The following is a 23,219-nucleotide window of genomic DNA, read 5'->3' as shown; positions in this document are numbered from 1 at the left end:
TGAAATATCCCCTGCAAGCTTGCTCTTTTATTTTCTTCAGCCCTCTGTTACCTGTAAATCAATGCCTATTTTCCTTATCTCGTATGCCGAGGAGTGGATGTGCTCCCAAATGTTCATCAGCAAATTCAGTCGTCTGGATATTAAAATTTAACCCACTTAACAAAACTCAGATTCTATTCAGCTTCTGTGCAGTTTCATGAATATTTCTGTATTTTGTTGGCAGAGAAAACACAAAAGACTTGATGGCGAAGATCATATAGGCCAACACTATTAACAGAACTCAAAATTATTCAGAATTAATGAGTTTTCCCATTAATTTCTACTTTTGGATCTGTCAGTCAAATTTAGGACAATACGTTGGTTTTTTTACATTTTTGTCTTCTTTTTTTTTTTTTTTTTTTTTTTTTTTTCTTCTTTAATCGGTACTGGGGATCGAACTCACGAACACTTGCTTGCAAGGCAGGTGCTTATGCTGCTGAGCTAAATCCCCAGCCCCCAGTATGTTGTTTTTATTGTGATAGCCCCATTGTCTTCTCTGGTCTGTGACAGAGTGTTAGTATTTCTTTGGTGTTTTTTGTAGCTTTTCCATGTTTGAAGGGTGTTGGTCAAGTATTTCATAAAATATTGCTCAATTTGAATGTGTTGCTGGTGATTAGGGCAGGGTTGTGGATTTTTGGAAACAGTGTACTCAAGAAAGTTGCCTTTATTACCATCTGAATGTCCTTGCCAGCCACTTCATTTGTCTATGTTAATAACCTTTTCCACTAGGTTGAGGTAGGGCTTGTGAGTCTTTACTGCCTTTATGAAAACTCTTCCATTATATGAAGATGTTGCCATTATGGAGTCTCTTCTCCATCGGAAAGTTTTTTTTTTGTTGTTTTTTGGTACTAACTCATGACTGGCAGGCGCTTATGCCGCAGAGCTAAATCCTCAGCTCCCATCTGAAAGTTCTGAAAGTTTTTTGTTTTTGTTTTTTATTTTGTTTCTGTTTTTGAGACTTCCTTGCTTTGTAGTTCAGACTAGCTTCAGCCTCCTGAGTGCTGAAGCTCCTGAGCCTCCGGGATTATAGGCATGTGCCACCACATGTGGCTTCAAAATTTTTATGTTTATCTTTTTCTACCTAATTCTTTGCACGCAGGTCACTAAATGCGGCCAAAGATATGATTAAGCCTATTTATCAGAGGAGTAATCGGTTTTTGTTTTTAACTTTTATTCTCGGCCCAAGTGGGAAAACCTGTCCACTAAACTCCGTACTGCAGGAAATGTCCCCTCTGCAAGTTGTGTCCTAGAACAGGTGGGAGCCTTTCTCTGTCCATTCATTTCTGGTTGGGTGACGTGCCTGCTGTATGCTTTATAGCCCAACAACAAAAACTAGGAAGCTTTGAATGTATAATTCTTTGGTAAGCATTTACCAAGGATTATCTCCTATCATCCCAGATTTGCTCTGCTGCGGACACCTTATTGTACAGTGAACCACAAGCAGCTTAGTTTGGTCAAGGAAACTAGAGGCTGCTCAGTCTCCTAACACTCCTTCCTAAACTCTATGGCTAGTACCCAGCAAATGCTGAGCCAGTGTTTAAGTGGGTACAATCATGGATTGATTAATAAGATTTAATTTCCTCCTTGGTTGACCTTCGTTGATTAGAGAAGTCTGTTAAAGCATGCGAAATATAAAGCAGGTCTAAAACATCATCATGTTTCACAAGTCATTGAAAGTAATATTATGTTGCACCCTTGCCTTACAATACCGGTGTCATTCTTGGTTTGCTTGTTAGATTTGCACACATATGCTGTCACGCATATCATGCATCTGCAGCATCACTTACCATGTCACCACTGAGACTAATGTATTAATGAAGAAAAGGTGTATTTACTTCTGAAACTGGCATCCTCACTCTCAAGACCAAGAAAATGAAGAAGAATTAGTAAAGAATTGTAGACAGTTTTGCACAATTAAAGCTGAAGTCATGACAGAGAACATACGATCTCACCATTAGAAGATAGAATTCTGCCTATCTTTAATTTCATCTCATTTGTTTGCACAAAAAGATATGTCTTGGATTTCCGAAAGCAGCTATATAGGCTCTCTGAGATACCCCGCTTTAAATCCAGGAATGGTGCGGTATGAGGAGATCTAAGAAAGGGGAGATACACCCTGCCGACCCAGGAATGAACTAAGCTAAGAGAAACCAACTGGAAATCCAATCCTGGTGCTATAACAGGAACAGATAAAATCTCAGAATGTAAGCTAGAACCTGTGCCACTGGAAGCCGCTATTTGAATTTCCTGCTGCCACCGCTGTGTCCAAATCTGCTGGGCAGGGAGAGAGACGCACGAAAGCTCTGTGAGCCAGAATCTGCGAATGGAGTTGAGAGCAGGACTAGCAGGGAGCCCTACATCGACTTGCGGTGAGTGAGTGGACAGGGACCCTTTCATAAGAGTAGGAGGCTCCAGCAAAGGACATACTGGGACTGGGCAAACTTGCTGGAACAGGACGCTGCAGTGACATTAGTCGCATATTCCCCTCTCAAGCGAGATTGGTGGGGAGTACCTGGCCTGTGTGACACCGCTGACTAAGACCCAGTAGGCTAGCTCAAACCAGGTCCCAGTGCCTGGAGGTGCACCCTAGCTGTGAAGCCTTCGGTAGGATGACCTGGAGGGATGGGCCCAGCAGAGGCTGCCCAGGTCTATGTCTCCCTAGTACACTGCAGTGGGCAGGAACACCTAGCCAGTGGATTCAAACAAATTGTAACCGACAAAGAAAGAAACTGGGCCTCCTATATATGCATGTATGGAAGGAATAAAAATTATGGGAAGACGAAGCAACAAGAAAGGGTTCTCAGTCCCCAATCCTGAGAACACTGATCCAGGAAAGGGAAACACAAAGGAAGACAGAAAACATGCAATATCAGACACAGCACCAATAGACATAAAGCGATATCTCCAGAGCCTCATAGACGAGTTTAAAAATTAAGTATTTAACAAAATAAAGCAAGATATAAGTAGAATAGTTAGACAAATGTTAAGCACCTCCCAAGAAAAAAACAGATGGTGGAATGGAAGAACAGAAAAGGGGAGAATTGTTTGATGGAGAAAATAGAGAAAATGTAGAATATGTGAAGCAGGTTCAAAGAGATTACCAGGAAACTAAAAACTCTATCAAAAGCTGGCATAACAGCTTGAGAGAAACTAAGGATAGATTATCTGAATTGGAGGGCAGATTTGTAATTTCATTTCATGCTCCCAAATTAACAAGAAAACAACCATAATACAAAGGCTAGAAGATGGTAAGAGGATCTATAATTTAAGAATTAAGAACATAAAAGAAGAAATAGGGACACAAACAAATGGACTACAAAAGCTATTCACAGAAATAATCCAAGAGAATTTCCCTAATTTAGCAAAAGGTAAAGATACTCAGATGTATGAGGCATACAGGACCCAAACCACCTACAGCCCAAACAGAGCTACACCCAGGCATATAATAATCAAAATTCCAGAAATCCAATATAAGAACAGAATACTAAAAGCTGTCAGAGACAAGAAACAGATCACTTACAAGGGAACACCCATCAGAATTACAGCAGACTTCTCAGCACAAACCATCAAATCACGAAGAGCGTGGGGGAAAATAATTCAAGCTTTGAAAGATAACAACCTCCAGCCAAGATTGATTGTGATAACTCGGACCCTGGTATAAAATCCAAGGAAGCAAGAAATTAAAATTTGGGAAGCAAAGGCTTTATTTCCAGGCCTGGTGACACAGCCTCCAGGAGCCAATTTGGAGACTGAGCACCTGACAGCTAAAAGTCAGGGCTTTTATCTTGTAAATCCACAAACAGCTGCTGGTCACACAATGTAAGGAAGGGGATGGGGGTGTGGCGCAAACAGAAAGCACAATTACACATCTTGGGAAGGGCAAGATCAGGTAAGGGTAAGCAAGTCTCCCTGCATATAAGCAAGTTTAGATAAGAAGAAATCTTGTTTTTCTTAGCAAATAATAGAGAATTCTAACAGCAATTAACAACCTTAGCTACCCTACTGCAGCACCACAACTGTTATTTGTAGAGGGCAACAATGGTTAACATATCAATTAGGTAAGATTTTACAATTCTTTACAGAGGAGAGGAGCTGAGAGCATTGATTAACATATCAATTAGGTCACCCAAAGGGAAAAGGAAAACACATACAGTAAGGCCAAGTTACAGGTATTGCTATGATACAAATATAAAGAAGCTATTTTTGTGAAGAATAGTACAATCTAATACAATCTAATGCAATTAACACAATTTGTGACGTGCCACCGGGTAGGGAAGGGGGTTGTCAGGATCTATTACCTCAGGCCTTTGTTTTGTGGCCTTTTGGGAAGTTAAAACTTAACCTAGTTAGATGTGAAGGGAGAAGGGGAGGGAAAACAGCAGGTGGCGCTTATACAGAACAGACTTTATGGCGTGACAGTTAGGGGGCCTTAGGTTATAACATTGATATATCCTGAACAACTGTCCCTAGAAATGCATAGAAAAACAAGGTGCCTCCAGGATAAAGAGGAACTAGGGGAATTTGCAACCACCAATTCAACTCTACAGAGAATACTGCAGGATATTCTTAAAAAGGAAAATACCAAGACTTCAAAAACAGTGGCAGAGAGGCCACAATGAATGGAGTAGAAAGCGAAATGAAGAAGACAAACTGACAATAAACAACAGAAAAAGAGCTCAACAGAAATGAGGCAGAGAAGATTGGATGGTAGGAACAGCTATTTGGAGAAAACAAGACATCATAATAGATAGTGCTGATTTAGTATCATCTTGCTTTGAAGTCCCATCAAGCTTTTATTTTTCTGTCTCCATCGGTTTTAACCTATTGTATCTTATTGGATTTTATTATATGTGATAATATAAGCAAACACTTTTATAGACAAGGAGATTATACGGAAACCATGGTTCATTTTCTGATAGTTGGTTCTAAATACCCTGTAATAATGTTGTTCTCTTGAATGGTTTTACATTGTCTTGATATGTTTGGTGCTACAGTATACGAAGTTATACTCAAAGATTTCAAGGAAAGAGACACTATGTAACTACTTTTATGTCAGCATATCTTGTGGTGAAACACTATTTTGCTTAAATGGCTATGCTTTGACCTGTGCTATTTTGTGGTTATGCCCTCTTTTATCTAAATCTTTTTTAAAATTATTTACTTTTTAATTAAGGGGAAAATAGCAGGATACATTATAGTAACCTACTTTGATTTCCTATTAACTTGATTTGAAACCCTATATAGCCCTCACCATCTTGCTTTGACTGATTTTCCTCTATTCTGCTTTGCTTGATAGTACCAAGTTCGAAAGTATAGGCAAAACTGTGAAGACAGTAAGATTCATTATGACGCCCATTCTGGTTGACTATTATCTTCTTTTAAAGTCCTATAATGTCTCCAGTGCTTTGGTTTTATTCTTTACTGTTTTATTCAATTTTATTATAACTGATGATATAGGCAATTCTTTTTAAGATAGCAAGAGGCATTATGGTAACAATTGTTGATCACCTAGTATTTTGTTTTTACATTATCTGTTATGTCCATCCTTTTGATTTGACTGACTCTGTTCTGTTATGTCACATTTGGTTTTACTCTCTTCAAAAAAAGTAATAAGAACTGTGGGAGTAATAAAACGCAAAATGTGTAATTGTCATTGTACAAAAGAAAGGAAAAGAAAGTGCTCTAAAGAATATAACTGCATATATATTTAAGTGTATAAGATAGATAACCATATTACTGAGTTTTGTCAGATCATTGAACAAAACTGTTTCCAGTCTCATTGTTTGAAAGTCCATTTTGTATGCTTTAATTTTGTAACTTGAACAACTGTTTCTAAGATAACAATGTGTAATCTATTAAGTAGTGATTTCCTACTGTTTATTTTTCTGAAATTCTGTATAACTTGTACCCTTTTTCTGTTTTTTTTTTTCTTTTTCTCCTTAAAAAAAAAAAATTTATGTCTTAAAGACTTGCTACATGGATCCTGTCCTAAACAAGACATCAAAGAAACCTCTTCTCAAAGTTAAACACCAGTGGGGGAAAACAAAAGTTTAGGTGTAACAGTAAATTATAGTAGTGATAACAAGACCCAAAGGAACCCAAGGAGCCAGTGCTGGATATCACAGACCCCTGAACCTTCCTTACAAAGGGACATTTGCACTGAGATCAGACCTTTAGTCTGAGGTTTCAGAGGTATTTATTACAGTAAAGGAAAAAAAAAAGTTTTCCATCTCATGCTGAAGCACTGTTTAGATTCCCTTGGTATTCATAGGTCTGCAGGATGACTCCATCCAGATCTCATATTTGCAAGGCTTCTAACAAGTGAATGGTACGATTCCTACCCTTGTTTGTTTTGAGAGCCTGATCTTGAGTTTGAGGCTGTGATCTCAGAGCTGGTGAGCTCTTCCCCATGAGTGAGCCTCCTGCAGGGTAGGCATGCAGAGTGAGCAAGAGGAAAGTAACTTGCAGATGGCTTTTCCTCCTTATTTTAGGTGGGTAATGACATACCTACCAAGGAAAGCTTCCTGCTCATTGTTTTTTCTTTCTCTAAGCTACGTTTAAGTTAACAGCAGTCTTTACATAGTGTTATGTTTTTTACCTAGAAACATTTATTCATAGTTTTGAAAAACAGAGCATTCAATACTATGAAACTTTGCACAACTTCAAATGATTAATGATATAATTCTGAGCCCTTTATAAAGTGTCTTAACACCAGAGAGATTTATACAGTGTGGAGTGGCAACAGTGCTTGGATGTGAGAATAGGTAATCAATACCTGCAAGGTTGGAAAAAGCTTCTATTTCCTCCACTAATAACATAGGGGGTTTTGCAAGGCAAGGGTGTCTGGAGCATGACGCAATCCCAAGAAGAATTAATTTAAAATCTGAAGTGGAAGATCAGTTTCAATTAAAATTACACTTGAATGTATATTGGGTAGAAGTGTGAAAGCAAGCATGTAGTCAGCTTAAATCTTCAGATTGTTACCAATGAATAAATGAATCTTACTAGTACAAACCCTGGCTATATTTTTATAGAATGCTAAATTATATCTCACCCACATCTGGAAAGTGGCAAGAGGTAATATGAATGGCAAATAGTTTTCGATCCCTGCAGGGTATTATTGTTGTTATTATTACTATTTTTGATAGTGGGATAATTATCAGTATTAGTATTTGTGTTTTAACAAATGCTGGCTTGCACATATTATGTTTCTAGAGTTGTACATGTTGAATTCATTTTACTATGAATTCATAGCATTTTTTCTCATTGAGTGTGGTTTTATACTTGTAAATTTCCGGAACTCATTTTGTACACACACAAACATAAGTGATGCAAAAACATTAGTTTCCATATTTTGAACATAGAGACCCAAGTGTAGCTAACAAAAATTCACATGTTGCTCAGGCATCAAATATATCAACAAGCACTTCATTCAGTTTTGTCATATATTCTTTTGGCATCTGGAAGAAAATTTCAACTGTGGACAGGGTAATTGGAGCCATTTGTTATGTCCCTTCTCCTTTTTCTCAAATGTCTAAACAGAAGATGAAAATCATGTTTGACTGCAGTATGTGCAGATTTCCACCCTGTCCCTTTGTGACTCTTCACACTCTTAGCAAATGTGTGTGAGAAATGAAGCAAGTGAAGAAAAAGCCTTGACACTTCCTGGTTCAGTTGGATTTCTACTACATAGAAATGGTGATATTAACTTTCTTTGAAAGTGTTATGGCACTTAAGAATGCCTTCAAAGTTCTCCAAAATATAGCCAGGGTTTGTACTAGTAAGATTCATTTATTCATTGGTAACAATCTGAAGATTTAAGCTGAGTTTTGCCATCCTATTGTTACAGGAGAATGAAACTCCCAACCTACTATGTCCATGACTTTGTGTTCTCTAAAGTTGCAAAATGAATTTTAGGAAAAACGGAGGTTAACAGCAGAATATATTTATTGAGAAAGAAAGCTTCTGTCTGAGGGAGAGACAGACCCATCCCGAGTGGTTTGCCAGAACTCTGTCTTTTCCAGGGAATTTAAGAATAAAATCATGGAGTGAGATGTTTGTAAGGTGAGAAAAACTGGGAACTCACAATGCAGATGGGCATAACGTGGGACATAACTATAATTAGCCAATGTGATTAACAGTTCAGGTAAAACTGATTAAATTTGGGACAAATAAGTCGCATAGAAAGCAGGCCTTCTTAGAAAGCAGTGACTCTTCCCTAGGGGGTTGTAATGTTGACTCCTGGCTTCCTCAAGGTGATAGGGAACTAATTAGTATATCAGTCTTTAAAATGAGGATGCATTTGTTTGATCCTTTGTCTTCAGGCCTGGCCCACAGCAAGAGGTGTCTTGTCTCCCCCAGGGTTGCAAGGTACTAGGCCTTTGCCCTGGCTTCTTTGAGGACCTAGCCCTGTCTGACTGCCTATAATATTTCTAACTAACTCAGCTGCCTGCAACACTATCAACATCTTTGTGTTAGACTGTTGTTACCTTACTGTTTGGAAAATTACCCAGACATTAGAGCAGGTCTTAAATGTTGGTCAGGTAGCCAGAATATGAATCATTCCCCCTACCACACCTTGGTACTGGGAGATTGAGCCCAGGACTTTCACACTGACTATATCCCCAACCATTTTTTATTTTTTATTTTGAGACAGGGTTTCACTAAAATCAGGCCTCTCCTGTCTCAGCCTACCAGAGTGGTGGGATTATAGGTATATACCATTGTAACCCTTTGTGAACCACTTTTAAAGGGCAAAGTAGATGCTCTTGCAGCTGTGAACTTTCTGTCACCAGGACTGAAATGGTCCTCTGTGATTTTCCCATGTTCTCTGTGATTGTTCCTTTTTTTTTTTTTTTTTTGGTATCATTGTTTGTATCAGCTATGAGAGTACTGGTTGAAGGAATAGGGCATGCTATGGTAAATGATGGCCTGGTGGCAGGATGGGCCTTCTCAGGGAACAGTAGGAAACTTACCCTTGTCATTTTGCCCAGTCTTTCCTTAGGTGAGGTGAGGTCTACTAATCTCGTTGTAGCCATTTATCTTTTTATGTGATACTGGAAGATATTTAAAGTCGCAAAACTTATAAGATACGTGTATTTACATATATGTACACACTAAATTTTCTTGACTGAGATGTCTATGTTTTATCTTGTAAAAATTCAGGCAGTTCAATTCACAATACTTTATAAGTAATTATAAAAAGAGATTATTTGAGGGGTGTCCTAGGAACCCTGGGCCTTTATGCTATATCTCTAACCCTTTTTAAAATTTTTACTTTCTTAGAGATAGAGTCTTCCTAAGTCACTAAGTTGCCTAGGCTCAGCTCCAGTGTTGAATACTCCTGCCTCAGCCTCTCAGAATGCTGGGATTATAAGCATGCTAGGCTTTTAATTTTGATTTTTTTTTTTTTTTTTTTTTTTTTTTGCCTTTCCTGTTTACATAGTCTTCTGAGCTAAGAAGCAAGCTATACTCAGGACATTGTTCACAACAGCAAAACTGCTAAGTTGATTAAGTCACTTTCTTGTGAATGAATGCTCTGATTATTTTAAGAAACTTATTTAAAATTTTTCAAAAATGTGAACAACTCTGACAGCCCTTCTGTGCAGCTCTCTGAATCTGATTAAAGATTAAGTTAGCAAATGTTTGATTGCAAATCAAGAAGCAACCTCTCTTAAGTAACATATCTTTTCTGAAATCTTGCCACGTCCAGCAGATGGATCTGATCCATGCTTCTCAGTTCTGCACTGATTTCTTCAAAATGAGGGCATGTTGGGGAATGGACTTTGGAGCATGCACCCCCCTCGTGTTCTAAGTCTTGCTTATTCCATCCCTGGCCTTTGAATCTTGTGGACTGAAATGCTGCTTTATTTCAACAGGTACCTATGGTCCTGAGCACTGGGTCACATCTAGCGTCAGCTGCGGAGGCCGTCACCAGTCACCCATAGACATCGTAGACCATCGTGCACGCGTTGGAGAAGAATACCAAGATCTGCAGCTGGATGGCTTTGACAATGAGTCTTCTAACAAAACCTGGATGAAAAACACGGGGAAAACAGGTGGGCTGAATTCTTTACTTTTCCATGGGTCAACGTAAAATCTTTACCCAGACCTGCTCCTTAAATAAAGCACGTAACTGTTCTTTAATGGGCTTAGGTTTACCAACCTGTTTGGTGGCCTTGCGCAGATTACTTAATTATTCTGTGCTTCAGTTTTTTAAAAACTTGACAAGTAGATAGTAAGGTAGCACCAACCTAATCAGTTTATAATGATTCAGCAAGTTAGCAAGGGACATTGAGTGGCCTTTCAGAAATCTCATCCAGTATAGTAGCCACTAGTCATATGTGGCTATGAAATGTAACATATCTGAAAAGTAGGATTAAAATTGAGTTCGTCCATTGTGGTGGGGGCCTTTCTGAAGCTCACCAGCCCCATATACCTGGAAGCTACCATTTGGGTAGCACGTACAAAGTTCTGTCAGATAACATTGTGCCCAGTGTGCCAATGGAAGTAAAATCCTTCTCTTTCTTGAGATTTTGCTTTGTTAATCATCCAGAGTGAAGGTAAGCATCTGTTTGAGTTTCAGATCTGTAATTTGATTTTTCTACTCCTTTTTCCTTATTCTCTTTGTTCTTTGAGGATTTGTGAATAGACAGCATGATCCCTTTGCCATTGCTAATACCATTGCTAATACCATTGTTAATTATTGTGCTGCAGAGGTCTGTTCTGGATTGTCCATTTAGGGAGACACAAATGTTTATCTGTGCTCCATTGGCCTGTTGAAAAGTCAATATTGAGATGTATTACGTCCTGCTTACTACTGCCTCGGGCTGTGTGGGCGCCTAGACATGATTTTTATGCCTTATAACCAAGTAAGTTTGCTCTTTTTTCCTCTCCTCCTTTCTAAATAAACACGTGGTAATGAAAGATGTCACTGCAAGCCACTCACGGGCTCTGGTGACTTCACTGCCTGCCCTTTGGTCTCATGCATGTTGCAGAGTGGCCTTTTCTCTGACTCTGCCCGGCTGCACATGCAGCACTGGAGTTCCATTTTTTTCTCTAGACCACTGTTTGTCTGAATGTTTGTGGGGGATTGCTTTGAGTTGGCCTGGCTGGTCCACAGGATTGCTCCCCACTGACTCATTTCGTGACTCATGGGGAGGGCTCTTTTTCACGACGTGTTCCTGAGCAGTTGTCCTTCCGGTCTTTACAGCAGTCTCCCTGTCCTGCACCCTGATTCTTTCTCTTTGGGAAGAACTTGTGTACCAGCACTGCTGTGTATACAGCTTTTCACTCTTCAGCATAGATTTTGTGCTTATCGTTAAAATTCAGGTTCTGTCCTGCTTCAGATGTCAAAAGCACCTGTCTTGTCAAAAGCTGTAATGGGGCATTCCTCTTTAGCATGTCTGAGTGTGGTGTAGGAGAGTTTCACCAACTCGGGTATGGTCAGAAGTTGGAGTTGAGTGCCATCCTAGTGCCCTGTTCTGGAAGCTTGCCAAAGGCAATGCACTAGGCTCGCTGATGTGGTTTTCTACTTGACTTGCAATGCCTGACAGCCTTCTGCAAAGATAACACGCTTCAGTGACAGCTTTCAGCTTGGTATCACCAATGAAAGGTTTTAGTCATGTGTAGGGTTCACTCAGTGCAAGTTGATTCATGACCTTGGTCTTCCAGAAGCTGGTTATCAATCTCTTGTCACTCTGCCGACTTTCCAGAGTTACCTACCACTGGCGGCCTCTCTCTGTGCCTGGCTCTGATTTTGGAGCACAGCTTGCCAGATTTAAACACATCTGTTTCAGAGATTTCAGAAGCACAGCATTTGGAGAAGCAGAAATCAACCCCTGATATTTCTTAAACTGTACTTATTATTGTCAAATTCACGACATAATCCTGGATAGGCCCCTATCATAAATCCTCTAAAATAACTCTGTGGGAGGGGCTTTTACAAAGTGACAGCCAGTTGGTTATATGTAGTTTGAAACAAGAACATAAAATTATTTTCTTGATTTCTTCAAAGCATATCAACTTAACAGTGGTTTTGAAATTTGGGTACTTGGGGCTAGGGATTTAGCTCAGTGGTGTAAGCACCTGCCTTGCAAGTGTGTAGTTGTGAGTTCAATCCCTGGTACCGATAAAAAAGAAAAAGACAAAAAGAAAATTGGGTGCTGAAATAAAGCTTGTGGGTATTTTGTTTTGTTGTTTTTGCACAAGCCTAAGACCTTTCATTCTGTGGCTGTTAAAATGCTATATAAATTCATAATTTTCCAGTGTTTCAGGGAAAATAAAAAATCTGCTCGCTCTGCCTGCACACATGAATGCAGGTTGCTATGTGGCTAAATTAGGGTGGGCTGGCTGCTCTCCACAGGGAATTTTACTGATGGGCAACCTTGATAATTTCAATTCTTTTTTAAAGCACAGATCTCATTGTGAATTTTGAAAGATGGTGTAATTGGAGGAAATAGGTAAAGGGATGTGATATGTCTCCATTATTTCTTACAACTACACAAATTGACAAAAAGTTATAAAGTTAGATTTTTGAACAAAATCCATATGGTTTAAGCCACATGACTTGACTCTACAGCAATTATTAATTTTACATCTATCTAAGTATATCTTAACTTAGTAATTTTTAAGCAACAAATATTTTTCCTTCCTAAAAGTATGTTCTTGAAGCTTGTATTTCCAGAAAGTAATTTCAGGAGTGAGTCTGTATATATATATATATTTTTTTTTTCTGAAAGAAATTTACAGGTCACTTATCTGTAAAATAGACTCTGTCTTCTGGATGTTAAAATGTGAATATTGAAAGTTAATATTTAAAACAGGGTATGATATACAGACAGTAGCTTTTCCAGTAAAACAGTTTTAATGTTCAGATCTGTTATCCCCACCCCTCCCCACCCATATCGCTATATATCCCTTTGGCGTGATCAATAGAGCTACTTGGTCTCACCTCGCCCACTTCTGGCAATTGTCTGAAATACCTTTGCAAGACAGATAGCGCCTCTATTTCTTCTTGAGGAGTTATAACTGTCTGTTGTGCCGGCTCTCATTTAGTTTGAAGTTCTTTCTCTTTTTTTCATTTTCATGAAGTGAAAGACAATGCATTCATCAAGAACATTTCAAGATAATCTTACTGTTTGTAGCATTATCTTCTGGCTAAATGATCAGAAGTGAAGAATTAGATGGCCCTGCTGATGTATGTCACAAGCTGTGGCCTCCTTTGAATTTTAACTATGGGAAGGGCTCTGTGTCTTGCTGTTTTGTTTTTATCCACTTTCTCTTAATGCTGCACCAAGGACATAGCAAATGTGTTCTTCCATTAGCATTTTACTTCCATTTTCCCACTGTATTTTGGTTTATTGTACTTTTTCTTTGCCTATGTTCTGTGACTCCCACGGTTGTCTTTAAGAAATGGATTTTAAATTAATAAAAAGAAGATTGGTGCTGGGGACTATTGATATAGGTCAGGGACAGTTTCCTACCATGTTATCCATAAAGAGAAACACAAAGAGTCTCTTACATGCATTATATCCAGGCCTCCGAACTTTTACACAAAATCTTAAGAATAGATGAATTGCTGTGCAGTATTTTTAGAGAATAAGTTTCTAGCTGTGGTCATTGCAGCATGCACCTTCCCTGAGTAAGTACATGACCTGGGCTAAGTGGCAGAGAAGGATGTGGCTCTCCCCTCTTCCCACACACATGGTGAGGCTTCCTGAGATCCAAGAAGGTCTGATGCTGAAAACACTGCTTTCTGATGTTCACCGCGGACCACTCCCTCTCTGAAGGCCTAGAGAGTTGCTAATCTTCCTGCTGGGGCCTGATGGAGCCTAACTCTGAGAGCTGCCACCAAGCTCCACCTGCAGTCATCCAGGGAACTTTTCCAGTGCCACCTCCTTCTCTGTGACAAGCTCCCTCCCAGCTTCCTGGCCTACAGTGGTCCCAGTGCCCACCCTATGATGCAGTCCCAGATCACAGCCCTGGCCGCCCATGTGCATCACACAAGCCGATGCCTTTAGAGTCTTGAGATTGGAAAGGAGGTTTCTGGGAATTGTGTGTGCCTGTGTTTGTCTTTGCCCCTTTCTGTGTTTGTGCTTTTGTTCTGTTGCTGGTCCCCATGTGACCCTGATACTTCTTTGTGGTTTCATTATCTCTGACCTTTCTTCCTTTTTATTTACTAGGAACCCAAGGTCACAGGTATGGTGGCAGTTGTCTGAGGCTCCAGTTGTTAAGATCCAATAATAATAGATTTTCTGACCTAATAAATGCTGGAAAGAAATGAGCAGATGAGATGGTAAACAGCTAATTCCTCCATCCATTATTCTTTAACACTTAGTATCTGCTGCTACTTAAACAGAAAATTTGACTTAGCCCTGCATGTATGTTTGTGTTGAACTCAACTTATAAAGTGTTGACGGATATCCCACAAAGAATGCCACCACCATCCGGAGCTCATTTGGACTGCTCTTCAGTCCTTGATGAAGGAGTAACCTGACTTCCAAGCTGCCTTTGCCCCTGGGCACAGCCTTGGCAGACTCTGGGGAAAGTCCAGAACCCCCCACCATTCATCACCTTTATGAAAGCACTTAGGTAATGGCAGCTGTGTGCATTAATTCTAATGACATCCATCTTTGCAGTCCTCTGGACCCATGTGGAAGTTATCGCTGCCTGATCCAGTTCTACAAAGTAGGAACTGAGACACCCAGAACAGCAACTGCCAACATGACCTTAGTGTACCTGGATTCTAATCCAGATGGGCTCTGGAGTCCAGCTGCTCAGTTCCACCTGTGTACCAGGTTTCCTTTTGAATACCAGGATGGTGGGGACTGCTGCTCTGGGCTCCTGTCTCAGATAAGAAACCCTGTATTTGGAACCCCAGAGCCTCCCACTTTCTTGGAGTCTACCTTTGATTTCACCACTGTCCTAAGTGTTAGGGAGCAGTTTATCCACTCATTGAGGGGCTTATGCTAGAAAGGCCTTTGGAGCCCCTCCCCCCATATCTGTTTGTGTTAGTGCAGGCTACTGAGTGGTTACACCACACACACATGTCACAGTGCTGGAGACTGTCTCAGCCTCCCAGGGTGCCAGTACTCTCCTGGTGTGTTCTGCCACGCCCAGCTTGGTACACTCTAGTTCAAGTTCATGCTCATAAGATATAATGTGCTCTGTGCTCATCACCTTTGCGCCATGGTGTTTTTGAAGCAGTGTTGTCATTCAGTGGTCATTAGGAAATTGTCACCTAATAACTGGGAAAGTTCATGCCTCCCACTTTCATATGTAAACAAAAGCGAGCCATTTTTGGAAAGGGTATATGTGCATGTAGCACTCTGTGAGAAATACTATAAAAAGAAAAATGAGATGAGGGTTTCAGATTGTAGAGTTTCCTAATTATGCCTTTAATTATTTATATAAAACAAGTAAAATGACCTGTGACAGAACCATAAATGATTTAGGTGAAATCAAATATTTATAGAATGATGCGGTGGCCCTGGTGTATTGTAGCAGATGCTCCTAACATCTCTGTCTTTGTCCCTTCGATGCAGAATTTTTTAAAGATAGAGCTTATAGTGGGCTAGGAATAATCAACAGTATAAAGGCGCCACTGAGCAAATGTCTAGGTATTTTGACATTGGAATAGGATGTAATGGTTGAAATTGATAGTATGTAATTTTAAAAAGCTGTCATTCAGCTTATTTATGTATACAACAATTTTATGTTATTTCAGATAATATTTTGTTTTCTGAGATACTATATTTTAGGTAGAATGAAATGATAGGCCCTCTGGCTTCCATTACACTTTTAAATTCTTTTAAAAATTCAAAAAGAGAATCATAAATAGTCTGTAACCCTTGGACACTGTATCAGACTTAAATTCCAGTGTGGTTAGAGCAGTATCGGAGCAGAGGCCCTCCCACTCATTGGTGTGCTGTCTTTAGCTACTTGTGTGCTACAGAGATGAGGTCAAGTTGTGCAGATCCCCTGCAAAGACTAAAATATGAACGAAAATGCCCCTAGCTGGAAAAGCAAGCTGACCCCTGTTCTAAAACACACCACAAAGTAAAGTTGTAACAATGCCTTAGCATGTTTAATTGGCACAAGAAACACATGCCTCATTTCATCCTTTAATTCACTGCCCTGCTAATTGAATATTCACTGTATATTTTTCAGAAGTTGGGGGAAAACTGCCTTTTGAATGCAATAAAAAGGGATTTATATGAGCAGGGTTTCTTCGCTTGCATTTAATGCTTCCTTTATACACAGAAATACTGAAACTAATTGCCCTGCTTTAGAAATGGGTCATTAGTCTAGTCCCTATCTTTTATGGTGACCTAATTTGCATGCAAAGTTTCTCTCTGTGGCTCTAGCTGGGATCTCTAGGAAGAGGTAACAATGATGGTCTGAAAGCTTTCTCATGGCTTGGAGAACCTTGGCTTTTGGTCACAAGCCATTCAGTATATTGGCTAACATCTAACACATGTTTAGCAGCCATTAAGGATTTGTTAAATGTATGAATGAATCCACTTCAGAAAAAGAGAGAATATATCACTGTAAAATAGAAAGTATTTTGTATGCATTGACATTTTAGATTCCTTTTCCAAAAATAAAGTTTTCTTTTAGTACAAATCTAAGTTATTCTTGAATTCTCTTTCCTCTGATTCAAGGAAGAGAGATGTGGTTTTGGGATTTGGGGTATGAGTTTAGCGAACATGCTCTACCTTGCAGATACTCCCATGTGTGTTCTTTCTCATGGGAGAGTTTTTTATGCTTAGATTTAAAAGAGTCAATAGAGCTGTGTGTGGTTGTGCATGCCCATAATCCCAGCACTTGGGAGGTTGAGGCAAGAGAATTATTGCAAGTTCCAGGCCAACCTGGGCTGCAAAGTGAATTCAAGGCCAGTCTGAACTGCACAGTGAAACGTTGTCTCAAAATGACAAAAAGAAAAGTAGTGGAGGAATCCAGTTTATCCTCCAGTGCTAGAGTGACTTAGTGAGTGGATTTTGAGCAGCATTTTCTTGGGCATCATTATCAAATATAAAGTGTGCAATCCCCAGCCCTGACCATCTTCCCACTAGTGTTGTGTTTATCCTGGAGAAACCCACACACATTGTCCTCTCCCACCCTATCCCTGATTCCTTGCTTAGGTTTTTGATTGAAGAAATGGACACTCACGGCTGGCTTATGTATAGTTTGTGTATCATTTCTGACCTTAATCTTAGGGTTGCCCCAGGAATTGGTGTTAAACAGCAGCATCTCACCCTCCAGATAATTTTGATCTTCAAACAGATGTAGACGACACTGATTCACAGCGACTTGTTCTGTCATTGTCTCCATTTTTTCCCCCCAGCTATTAAATGGATAAGAAATGTTGAGATCTTTCCCTGGGAATTATCATGATTTAGAATCATGATCCAAGAACACATACTGCAGCTAGAATATTTTATTTTGTTCAGACTGGTGGTTTTGACTTGTGAAATAATTCACATCCTGGTAAACCAGCTTTATTAAAAGTAACAAGAAATCTCGAGTCTGGGTGTGGAACTCACTTTGCTCTTCCCCTTCTCTTCCATTTTACGCAGTTGCCATCCTTCTGAAAGATGACTATTTCATCAGTGGTGCTGGCCTGCCTGGCAGATTCAAAGCAGAGAAGGTGGAATTTCACTGGGGCCACAGCAATGGCTCTGCGGGATCGGAACATAGCGTCAACGGCAGAAGGTTTCCTGTGGAGGTAAGAGACACCAGGCATCTCAAAGTGCAGCTGTATTGGGGGATTTCATGATCCCATGCTGTGCCATCCCCACCCTCAGACTGTCTGCACATCAGACTTGGGCAGTAGGTTGTTTCTGGAGAGGCCTCGGGACTCACCTCGGGCCGGCTCAGTAGGTTGTTTCTTATCAGGAACCCTTTGTCGGTAGCGTGGCAGCTTGATGCCCCTCTGGTATCCCATCTTCATTCAAGTGGAGAAACAGCAAATTCAGTGGCATCTTGCTTTGAGTAGATTCACTCTCCTCTGACATGGTTTTTCACTGTCTACTTCTGAAACCTTCTGAGGTGACATTTTGTGTCAAACTTGGGTGAGTACTGTCCCTCATTAGCAAATGAGTAAACTAGTGATGAAGAACCGTCTCAGAACCTTCTCTGAGTTCCACAGCTGTTTGTAATTATTGTGTGCTTTTTTTTTTTTTTTTCCCCTCCTGTCAGCTGTTGAGAAAGAGACTGTGACCATCAGGGGTCTGAGTCACTCACTGTTAACTTCACTGCAATCAGTGGTGACATGTTGCTTCAGTCCTCAGTCATTTTATGTCAATTCTCTTACAGATCCCTGCCGCTGACAGAAGGAAGTGTTGGTGCTCTGGGTCTTATACTGAGGTGGCGGGGGGGGGGGGAGCACATCCTTTCCAGGTGAATCTCACATTGCCCTTTAGTCTGATTGCTGTCACTGTTCTTTCGGTGTGATAAACATGGTTGGTTGGTGCTGTCTTCCTGGTACACTTTGCAGATGTGTGTTAGAATCACATGGGTGTCGTACCATGTCTGGCTACACTTAAACATGGATAGCTGTGGACTGGTAGCTTCTGTAATTGTAGGGACAAAGGAATCCTTTCAATTCTTAGTGTTTCATAATTCCTCTTAAACTTGGCAGCCCCCTTCAGAAAGAAAATATGTGACTGTATCTCCATGTAGATTTGCATGTAACTTACAGGGTTTCAACCTTCTCACTAGCCTAACTCCTCAAGCCCCCTGATGCAGCCTAAAGAGGTATCCTCGAAGCTTACTAGAAGGACCTTTACAAGATGAGAAAATCATTCATATTTCTTGGTTGATAGATAGATGTGTTTGATGAGACAGTGGAAAGCAGTCTCACTCTGTTTCTCCAACCATACATTCACAACACGGATCATGGATGTCTGTGATCCCAAAATGTTGTGGAATTTTGCCCCAGTGCAGTGCAACAGCTTTGTCCCATGTGCAGTGGAATTTTGCCCCATCATTTCCAATGATGCCCCAGCCACTGACTGCCAGATATCTACATCAGTTCACTTCTGACAGTGTATTCTTCTTCCACACAGTGGGAAATCCAGTCTCCGAAGATTGCCCCTACTTTCCAACCAATCATAATTCCGGCCTCTAGAACTTCTAAGCACTTCCATGAACCCCTCTGTATACACTTGATCTGCTCAAAAGTCTCCTAGAACTCAGAATATAATTCTTTTTCCTTTATTATAAACAGTGATAGGATACAAATCTGCAGCCAGACAGCTATATAGGGTGAGGTCTGGAAGCATCATAAGCCCAGGAGCTTCTGTCCCCTGCAGCTGGAGTGCATTCCCATCCTGGCATGGGATGAGTTTTTGTTCACCCTCGTGTGAGCCTCATCCTTGTTAGCTGTCCCATTCCTTAAACCCTGTGGCTTAGTCATCTTATATAGACTTGAACAAAGCCCTGAAAACCTTGTCTAAGTAAAGCTGGTAGACCGAATGTAAAGTAAGCAAGTAAAGTAAGTAACCAAGGCTTGTCCCTTCCAGTTGTCGGTCTGTCTGTGCAGCAGAGACCGGAAGACCCTAGGCTCCTCTGATCTACTATCAGGTAAGCTAGGTCGAAGAATTTATGTATGGGCAGCTCCCAGACAAAACAGCAGGGAAATATCAGTGTGTGACTCACCTTGGGAAGGAGAGTTTCTAATTTCTGTATCTTCCATGGAGGAGGCAGTCATGTACCAGGAACCATAGATTAAAAGCAAACTACATATCCTAATAGCATGTGCTTCTGCTGGCCTATAGAATACTTTGCCCTCCGCTGTTTCTGAGAAGTTATTCCTAGTTTTTGCAGTTTCATTGACAATTTTCAGTACCAAAATTCCTTGTGCACTGGGAGTCCTCTGCCTCTGTGGAACTCCCTGTCCCAGTCACACTGATTATGTGTTTCCTGGGTGGGATTTCTGTTTAATGGGCTGGTCCTCCTCTGTGAATGGAATGAATCATTTCCTAGAAATCATAGCTTTAGTTGTACTTGGAAAACTTGATTCCTAGAAGCAAAATTGGATCATGTGTTAGAGTGCAGGCTTTCCCTTCTGCTCTTCTGAAGGTTCTTATTGGCAGCGGAAGTTGAAAGGGCATTTTGTGTCTGGCGAGTCTTGCTCCAAACTGTCTTTGCCTGAGAATTAGGCATTTGTTCACTTAATGTTGTTCTGGACAAAAGACCTATGCTTGAAAGCTTGAAAACTTAATCTGGCAGCTACTTTGAAAATGATCTCTGAGCTAGGAATTAGGAACTTTAGCTTCATTTGTAATCATGTCTTCAAATGCAAAGACAACCTGTTTCCTCCTCATGCTTGATCGTGGAAAATGCATGGAGTATATATTCTTTTTAGATCTGATAACTTCTAAAGAATGTTTTCATTTCTATTCCTTATGGAGCTGCATAGAATTCTGAAGCTGACTAACTTGCTTGCCTAGTACAAAGTTGCTTGAACTTTTTCCTTTAAGTAATGTCAGATGGTAACTCTGCCTGTATTAATTGAGTTCCTCATGGAAGTCCATCTGGCTCATAATGTCTTTTCTTAAAATGTGGTAAACATGTTAAAAGTATTTAGTGGTATATTTGGAAAAGCTTTAATTTTAAAGATTAAGGGTAACTGGATCAAATTTCGCTTTGCAATATGCATAGGACCCTTGTTCACTTTTGTGTAAAATGTGTTTAATATTTTACATTAAGTTGCTTTATTTGAGCTCTTAACTCCAGCTCTTTCTGAAATTATGCTGTTTGAACACCTCAGGGTTGGTTTCTTTTCCTATAGCTACTTTGTGTTCCAAAACATTAGAACAGAAGTAAGAAAATTTTAGTCTGTCATGGAGTAATTTATCATCACTGGGGGCAGAAGTTGCATTGTATGTACTAGGTGTGAGGGCCAGAGAGGAGACATTGTTGAAGATTGCATTGGGACATAGCAGTGATTAAAATATAGCAGTGGTTCTCAACTGGGGACAGTGTCCTGACCGGTCTACCCAGACCAGAGTGATTTCTGGTGATGTTTTTAGCTGCCACTGTTGGCGGTGGAATGATAACTAGTTTCTGATGCATAGAGGCCAAGGATGTTGATTAACACCCTCACTGCAAGGAGTCATTCCGTCCCCAGATGTCACTAACGTTACAGTTGTGTGCTACTAGACCAGAGAAGCAGTGTGCCTACTGGAATTGAGCCTGTTTTGATTCTGGCATCATTTGAAACACAGAACCAAGGACTTGTTTCTTGCAAAGTTGCTCCAGCTTCTTGTGTTTTCTGCAAAGGAAATATACTTTGCTTTCTGTGTAACCGCCTTTCCATCCTGGTGGCTGTAAACTCTGCTTGAGACAATGTTTCAGCCTTCAGGTTTCCAGAGCTCTCCTGTACTTCTAGTATGCCAGCAGAATTTTAAGCATGTGCCCCTAAAGATGCCAGGTCTGTTCCCTGAAGATACATAGTAAGAGACCCAACTTTATAGAGTTCATGTGTTTCAGGAATTCTTTGAGGTTTTCTACAAATAGGCATTCAGCCATTAGAGCTTTCTGCATTTTCCTGGCTGAAATCCTGGATTCCGCATTTGGTCTACTAGTTGACCAAAGAAGTCCTTGTGAAAACAAAGGAAATCACAGACTCTTCAATAGCCAGTACTCTACAGTTCAGTGAAAGTCAGAAAAGAAAGTGGGAATCATTGCAGAGCTGGGCCTGGGGCTGGACCTGCTTTGGTTCTTACTCCAGTTCTCCTCTGCTTGGTCAGCTTCATTCTCTCCTTAGCAGGAGACTTCTGGAGCATCTGCAGTTGTGCAGGTTGGGGACAGAAAGTTACAGCCCCTGCCTTTCACATGTTTTTCCTCTAGTGGTAACACAGATGTTGAAGTAAAAGAGTACCAACAGTGCCTGTATAATCTCACTTGTGATACAGTCTCTAAAGCAGAGGTTACACTTTGCCAGGAGATAGAAGATCTCAGGTTGTGCTATGTCTGAAGATGGAAGTGGTAAATCAGAACCTACTGGTAGAGCCAGAATATTCAAGGCTGGTAAGAGGAAAGATAAGGCCGGTAAGGGGAAAGGTAAGGAGAATTTAGCATAGGTTTTTGTAGGTAAGATAGTCACCCTGAAAACATCTACTCACCAAATCCTGTTATTTCATTTGCCACAAGGGATTTTGCCAATACAATGAAGTACTCTTAAGATCACAAAGCTCAGACTATTACAGTGAATAGAACAGTGGTGGTTGATTGACCTGCTCCAGTTGTTCTGTGACTCTGGATTGTCTAGTCTGTCCCCCGACAGTCATCTCTGGTGACTTGCATCCTGTCCTTGTCACCTCCCATTCCACCCTCAACTCCTTGTTCTGTGTTAGTGACTTAAATAAAGGTTTATGCCACACTGATAGGAATTGGATCATGGCATATTTCCACTAATAATTGAAGGTAATTCAGAGAGAAACCTCCAGATGAAACCTCTGAGAGCACTATTAAAGCAGAGGTTCATTGCACGCTTGTTGTCTGAGGTAATTAAAATCTTACTTATTACAATAAGAGATTGCAGGAGTTGTTGATTCTGACTTGGTGCTTTATGAGTTGAAGTCTTCAATAAGCTTAAATAATCTAGATTGATTGTCTGTGCCCTTTCTAGTGCAACTCACAGCTGGTTCATTTCAGCTCTGTTTAGAGCATCTTAGCAAGTGAATAGAAGAGAAGGCATTTTTCTTAATATATACCATGTACACATAACCATATGGTCCAAGTCTACAAGCCCTTATCTGAAACTGGGGAAACCAGATGTTTTGGAATTCAGAATCTATTCTGGAAATGTGTTCATGTGCTGAACACATTATAGAAGAAACCCAGTGGGGCCTAGACCCACACCCTTTAACCCATGAGTGCCTCTGTATCCGGTGGTGAATAGTCACACTTCCACCAAGTAAGCTTACATCAAGATTTATAAATCACAACCAAATATCTTGTGGTCTTTGAAAGATTTCCCAGACTCGTGTGTGGCACCCATGTTTCCTTTCCTCAAGAGCCCTGTGCAGTTAGAGCCATGCAGTCCGCGTGTTGAAATATTTGTATTATTTGTTGGTGGGGAGGGCAGCATGTGTCCTGGCATTCTGACTCCCTTTTCCATGCTTTTTTTTTTTTTTTCCATGCTTTTTTTTTTTATTGGTATCAGGGAT

At 40.4% G+C, this 23,219-nt stretch overlaps 1 protein-coding gene across 4 annotated transcripts in view; it reads left to right on the top strand.

Annotated features, from left to right (window-relative positions):
* Ptprg (protein tyrosine phosphatase receptor type G) overlaps window positions 1-23,219 on the top strand; it is a 671,458-nt gene that overhangs the window by 370,111 nt on the left and 278,128 nt on the right. For all 4 annotated transcript variants that reach the window (XM_003480132.4, XM_063257832.1, XM_013143912.3 and 1 more), the window contains exons 3-4: window positions 9,918-10,097; window positions 17,619-17,767. In XM_003480132.4, the coding sequence (XP_003480180.2) occupies window positions 9,918-10,097; window positions 17,619-17,767 (329 nt within the window). The remainder of the gene's footprint in view (window positions 1-9,917; window positions 10,098-17,618; window positions 17,768-23,219) is intronic.

The sequence above is a fragment of the Cavia porcellus genome, unplaced genomic scaffold (genome assembly GCF_034190915.1).
Source record: "Cavia porcellus strain 051 isolate PalLab524CR breed Dunkin Hartley unplaced genomic scaffold, mCavPor4.1 scaffold_10, whole genome shotgun sequence".
NCBI lineage: Eukaryota > Metazoa > Chordata > Mammalia > Rodentia > Caviidae > Cavia > Cavia porcellus.
This window is presented reverse-complemented; position numbering and strand designations above follow the sequence as displayed.